Raw genomic sequence first — 6304 nt, 5'->3', positions numbered from 1 at the left:
AAAGAGTAGAAGGATGGGAGGTAGCAGATGTGGGACTGCAGCCTACACTTGCTTGAACTGCTTTTCTCTCAGGTGGGAGTTTGCTGGTCTGCCTTAAAGCCTTGTCTCTGGTGGGAAAGGAAAAAAGTCACTTCTCCATCCATTCATTACTTAAATACTCAGTATGTCCAGCATGGTGCATGCTGTCAGGGTACCAGAAGAAGCAGGAAGAAAGTCTAGGGAGTGCCCTTAATTCTGGTGTGAGTGGGGCTTGAACCCATCAACTCTTCCAATGAAGATCAGTCACCCCCCTTTTCCAGTTCTGCTGTTGGGGCTGATGGAAATTGATTTTTGTAACAGGACTGTGAAATGTCAGCTCATTTCATTTGGCCCCTCCTTTAATGGGAGCATCTAATGAACAGGATGGGACAGCTGTGTTTGAGCGGGCTGGTGAGGAGCTGTGCTCTGGCTGTAGACCTGCCCTGGAAGACAAGAGACAAGTTGGTGACTTCTCACTCCGGGACTGCATTGCTGAGTGCTACTACAGTCTGAGTGATTCAGCAGAACCCCTCAGCCTGTGAATCTGCCTTCCCTCTTGCAGGCTAATGTTTCATGTGACAGTGAAATAAATAAACTCATACTAAACAAAGGTTCAGTGGCAGGTGAGGGAGGAGAGCTGTGACTCAACAGCCCGGTAGCTTCTGGGGCTGCTCACAACATTGATCTCTGCTTACTTAACCACAGACAGTGCTCTCTGCTTGCTCAAGCGTTTTGCAGCTGGAAGGAGAGGCAAGCTGAACTCAGCCTGGTGTTCTTGCCCATGACTAGGTGGCACCCAACTGTGTTAGATGGGAGACAGGCTTGTAGGGAGGTGCAGGCATCCTCTCCGTGGGGAAACTGTCACTTAGAGAATGGGCAGAGGGTATTGGTGTACATCAGTCGCCCCAGTCCTGGGTTTATTACTTGTTATTCTTTCACCATCAATAAAAGAGGGTGTTTAGGCCCAGAGACAAGATGATCCACAGAAACTGCAGGTGCTGGATTGTATCATGTCTCAGAGCTGCTGTCATGTTGGCTGCTGATAAAGGAAAAATTAATTCTGAAATGTTCAGTGTAGGGCAAGGGAGATTTGTTTCTTGAGGTTTTTTTGGTTCTGACTACTAAGAAACCTAAAACACAGGGCCAAAACTGCAAAGCACGGGCAGAGAATGGACTGGGCATACTTTATTTAGCTTAATCTGGAAGAAAAGTAGGGTAGGTGGCTGTGCTCTGGCCTTCAGAAGCTGTGGGTTTGAGCAGGTGCCACTTCTGAGCAGGCCTTGCTCATCCTAGGGCTCGAATTGTGCTGGCAGCAACTGTTGTGAATCTGGCGTAGTTCTGGCAAACCCTTTTCAGGTGAGAGTTACAGTACAGCTCTGCTGGGCTCTTTCCTGGCAGCCTGTGCAGGCTGCAAGCTACATTAGGCTTAGCTGCTGTCTGTCATGATGGAGCTAGGAAAGGTTCCCTTTGCTTCCCAGCCTTTCTAGAAAGAAATGGGAGTGATATGTGGAGCAGCTGGAGGGAATGAGCCCCTACTGCCTTGGGCTCTGCCAGCCTGGCTCTCCCAGCCCTCCTGGCCACGCTGGCACAGCTATGCATGGGCAATGCATGGGGCAGGACCCACTCTCCTCATTGCCGCCTCCTCAGGAGCCGGGGAGCTGAGGAGCACAGGGTTTGTGTGATGTGAGGAAGAGGACTTGCAGCAGGCAGGTGGAAAGCAGGCCAGCCACATGGGCTGAGCAATCTGTACAGGAATTATCCCAGACTGCGGGTGTCTGTAGGGTGTCTTTGCTCTAACTACCAGTCCTCAAGATGAGATGGGATGAGTTGAGTGCCAGCAAACTCCTGAACTCCTAAAAGGCCTGCTCAGGGCTCTGAGTGAAATCCTTGAATAAATATGTAATGTGGTTGTAAGAACAGCACGTTTATAAGTGGACTGAGCAAACAAATCCACTTCTCGCAGGGTGTAAGCCCTTCGAGTGTTACGCTCAAGTCCTGTTGGAGCAGAGACCTTGATGTTTGAGATAAGGACAGCTTCAGAAGTTGCTGATACCAGGGCATTTGTCATGCTGGCCCTCAGTCAGCTTTTATAATGGACTTGTGGTCTTTAATAAATAAGAGTATTGATTGTCCCAGCTGTCAGGAGGCCAGGGCAGCTGCCTCATTTGACAGTGTTTGGGTTAGCAGCCCTTCCTTGCAGGCCTCCGCCATATGTGTGAGCAACGTGCATATTGTGTGCTCCCTGCCAAACTATCCCCAGAAGGCTCTTGACAGCGTGCATTATTTTCTTGGGGACAAAAAAGATTAAAACTTTGCTAAAAAGTGAAGGAGATAATGACAACCATCTCATAATTGGACCAACTGTAAACTATCTGGCTTGAAACCTTGAAATCTGATGAAAGGTGCCAGATTTTTTTTTTCAGTATGGCAGCAAGTGAAGACCGTTTATAATGTCCTGCAAAAGCAAGCTTTACGTGAGGAGTCACAGATAGCCTTAAAGGTTTTCTCTTTTGTTCTGAGGTTGATGATCTACCCCACCTTTGCTGGCTCAGGGCAATACCTGCAGGACGGTCCTATGGAGTTGCAGAGATCTGCTCAGTTGAATAGACCAAGGAGCCCAGCAGATTTTTAAAACAAGTAAATGCTAATCACCTGACATAGTGTGGTCTTATTTGACCAGATACAGGAGCCTCTGGGCTGCTGCATTAGTAGCCATTGCAAATTTTAACTGGGAAGAAAACACCACAGGTCTTTAATAGTGATCTCACCTTCTCAGTTGTCTTAGGGTCATGTGAAATGCCCCTTCAGAATGAGACCCGGCAGGGTAAGAGGGGGGTTTACTCTTGAGACTTGTCTCTGCACTTCCCATCCGTACGCAGAGCATGTACGTGTGTATGTAGGACCTTCCCTAGGTGATAAACCCTTTTTCTCTTTTGTGTTTCCAGGACAGCCAGTGTGGGACTGTAATTGATGTCAACATAGAGTGTGCTGTGAAGCTGGTAGGAACCAACTGCATCCTCTACCCTGTCAACAGCAAAGACCTGCAACATATTTGGGTGAGAACACAGCCAAAACACATGTGGGAGCCAGGGCTTGGTGGTTTGGAGGGATGCTGCTGTATTCCAAGTAATGCATGCAAGGGAGGCATCCATGTTTTGCAAGATGCATCTGTGGCTTGGATTTATTTTAAACTTACTGCAAGCATCCTCCCTGGAAGAAGATGATGCAGCATCACCTCATCTCCCCATCTGTTCTGTGTTTCTGATCACATCGTTGAAACCAAATTGACTTGGAGGGCTAGGTTGACATTAAATTGTGTGAGAACTTCTGCACTGAGGCCCGTTTGACAACCGGATTTGGGGCAGCCCCATAGCAGTGGCACAGAGCTTCTGAACTGCAGTATTGTTATTGTTTAAACAGGCTATAAAAATGCTGAGAGGATTCAAGTATCTTTCTGTTGAGCTGGAACAGTCTGAAATGTACCTGGTTTTCCCTCTTGAGTGGGTGGGTGATTTCCAGAGACCAGGTGGGATAGAATTTCATCATTCTTTTTCCTCTGAGAAAAAGATAATTTGGGAATGAAGAGCAGGAGTGTCACAACCCTTCTCAAGAAACAGCTTGTGGAAAGGCAGTGGGATACAGGCTTCTCTGCTTGGGATGGAATATTAGGCTCAGTAATAAAAATTGTTAAAATTGGCTGAAGGCAGTGCGACTTAGCAAGTTTAAAATCCGAGGAAAAAATCCCAGAAAGCCCGAGCTGTTTAACTGGAGAATCCAGGCTATGTGCTGACTGTCAAGCAAACTCTTCAATGTACATTTATTCTGGTTTACAGCGAGATCTGCAGTTGCTGTCATAAATCTGTTTGAGATTGCTATGTAGCCTGCATTGTCTAAGGACTTACTTGATGGCTCAAACTACAAGGGTTGATGTTTCTAAGGCTTGTTTCCTGTTTTCTTCATAGCCTTTCATGTATGGTGACTACATAGCCTATGACTGCTGGCTGGGCAAGGTCTATGATTTGAAGAACCAAGTCATCCTCAAGCTTTCCAATGGAGCCAGGTATTTCTTTCTGTTGAAGACTGTCCCCCTTGGGTTTCATGATCCTGATCTATTTTGGGAGAACTAGAAACAGGCTGGGCTTCTCATTTGCATACTGATAAATCATCTGCTTGTGTTATCTTCAGGCGTAGAGTAAGAACATATCTTTTCTCTGAAAACATTGAGTTTCATTGGTCACCCTCTGGAAAAGCTGTTGTCTGAAAGGTGACAATTTTTTTTTCAATCCCAGCAGATCAGTCCTCCAGAACTAAAGTATGTTGGTTTTTAAGCTGCACTTCTCCCCTGGAAAAGTGGCTGTTACAGATGGATTGCATATGCCAGACTTTTTCTCAGTAGGAGTGCATACCTTCACTGAGATGCAGGGAGGAAGGATTCTTACCTTAAAAAAAAAAAAAAATTTGTGAAAGTGTAGAAACCTGGAGGCTAGTGGTTTTCATCAAAGATGAAAAAGCAGGCCAAGACTGAACAGCATTGCTTTATTTTCACTGTTATTTGCAACTGTATTAGGAGTGTTTTTTTCAATGAAGACATAATCCAAAGTCGTATCTCTAGAGAGATTTAACCAGATGTCCTGTTTTTGGCTGGGATAGAGTTAATTTTCTTCCTAGTAGCTGGTACAGTGCTGTGTTTTGGATTTAGGATGAGAACAATGTTGATAACACACGGATGTTTTAGTTGTTGCTGAGCAGTGCTGACACTAGTCAAGGGCTTCTCAGCTCCCCATGCTCTACTGGCTGAGCAGGCTGGAGGTGCACAAGCAGCTGGGAGGGGGCACGGCCAGGACAGCTGCCCCAAACTGGCCAAAGGGACATTCCACACCATGGGACGTCGTGCTCAGTATATAAACTGGGGGGAGTTGGCCAGGGGGGCAGCGACTGCTGCTCAGGGACTGGCTGGGCATCGGTCGGCGGGTGATGAGCAACTGCATTGTGCATCGCTTATTTTGTATATTCTTTTATCAATATTATCATTTTCCCTTCCTTTTCTGTCCTATTAAACTGTCTTTATCTCAACCCACAAATTTTACTTTTTTTTTCTCTCCCTCATCCCACTTTGGGGTGGGGGGAATGAGTGAATGGCTGTGTGGTGTGTAGCTGCCTGCTGGGTTAAACCACAACACCAGAGATATTGAAAGAAATATCTGGTTAACTTATTCTATAGTTCTGCAAGGCCAGCAGAAGGATCTGAATTCTCTCTTGTGCATGCCGGACAGTTACTTGAGAACTAAAACCGTCTGAACTCACTACATTCACTCTGTCTTGTCCAGCAAACTTTTTTATTGAAAAGGAAGGAACCAGTGGAGGGTCAAGAGGCTTATGGGCCTGGCAGCTGGGGGATAACCCATCTGTCTTGAAAATGGAGTGTTGACATTGATGCTTAAAAGGAAGACAAACCCACAACCGTGCAGCCAGCTCTGAGTCTTTCTAAGAGAGAAGCGAGTAATGTGAGAGCTATAACAGATGATTGGTGGATGCGTCTGTGATTTTGACTGTTTTAGCTTTCAGTTAACCCAGACTGAAAGGCTCTTACGCATATGTTAAACTGGGAGTGAAAAATAACTACACTTCTCTATCTGTATCGCCTGCAGTTACTGGTGCAATTTAAAACCTTGCTTGGTTTCTGTTACCAGCTCATGCATAGCTATGTAAATGAGGTAACTGTTTTCAAAATCTCTTCCTAATGAATCATTTGAAATCTCACCAGAACTCACTCTGGAAATGAAGCTATTACTGAAGCAAGTATACCCAAATTGCCTTTAGGTTCCAGTGTTGGTGTGAATAACAAATGGGACTTTTGCAGCAGACAAATCTTGTCCAGCACCCTGCATGCTACTTAATTATTTTTTTTTTTAGATGCTGAAGGGAACCTTTAAACACCAGTCAGTGCTTTTATAGCTTGTCCACAACCAGTTTACTGTGGACCATAAAGGCTCAGTGATATACTGCTGGGCATATGGACAGACCTGCTCAGCAGGGTCAGTTAATTTGGTGCTGTTTGCTTTCGAGACGGATGGCTCTGCAAATGTGACCATGTTTCTTGTCTGTTTTCCAGGTGTTCTATGAGCACAGAAGATGGAGCCAAGCTGTATGACGTTTGTCCTCACGTCAGTGACTCGGTGAGCTTCTGGTTTTCCTGAGTGTCTTTTTAATTGTGGTGGGTTGACCCTGGCTGGACGCCAGGTGCCCACCAAGCTGCTCTATCACTCCCCTCCTCAGCTGGACAGGG

General features: G+C 46.0%; 1 protein-coding gene across 1 annotated transcript in view; it reads left to right on the top strand.

Moving 5' to 3' along the window:
• UBE2O (ubiquitin-conjugating enzyme E2O) overlaps positions 1 to 6304 on the top strand; it is a 33930-nt gene that overhangs the window by 2656 nt on the left and 24970 nt on the right. Inside the window, exons 2-4 of the mRNA XM_009328901.1 lie at positions 2964 to 3074; positions 3981 to 4078; positions 6131 to 6194. Of these exons, the coding sequence (XP_009327176.1) occupies positions 2964 to 3074; positions 3981 to 4078; positions 6131 to 6194 (273 nt within the window). The remainder of the gene's footprint in view (positions 1 to 2963; positions 3075 to 3980; positions 4079 to 6130; positions 6195 to 6304) is intronic.

Source organism: Pygoscelis adeliae, unplaced genomic scaffold (assembly GCF_000699105.1).
Source record: "Pygoscelis adeliae isolate BGI_AS28 unplaced genomic scaffold, ASM69910v1 Scaffold637, whole genome shotgun sequence".
Lineage (NCBI taxonomy): Eukaryota > Metazoa > Chordata > Aves > Sphenisciformes > Spheniscidae > Pygoscelis > Pygoscelis adeliae.
The sequence above is the reverse complement of the archived record's forward strand: the minus strand, read 5'-3'. Positions and strand labels throughout refer to the sequence as shown.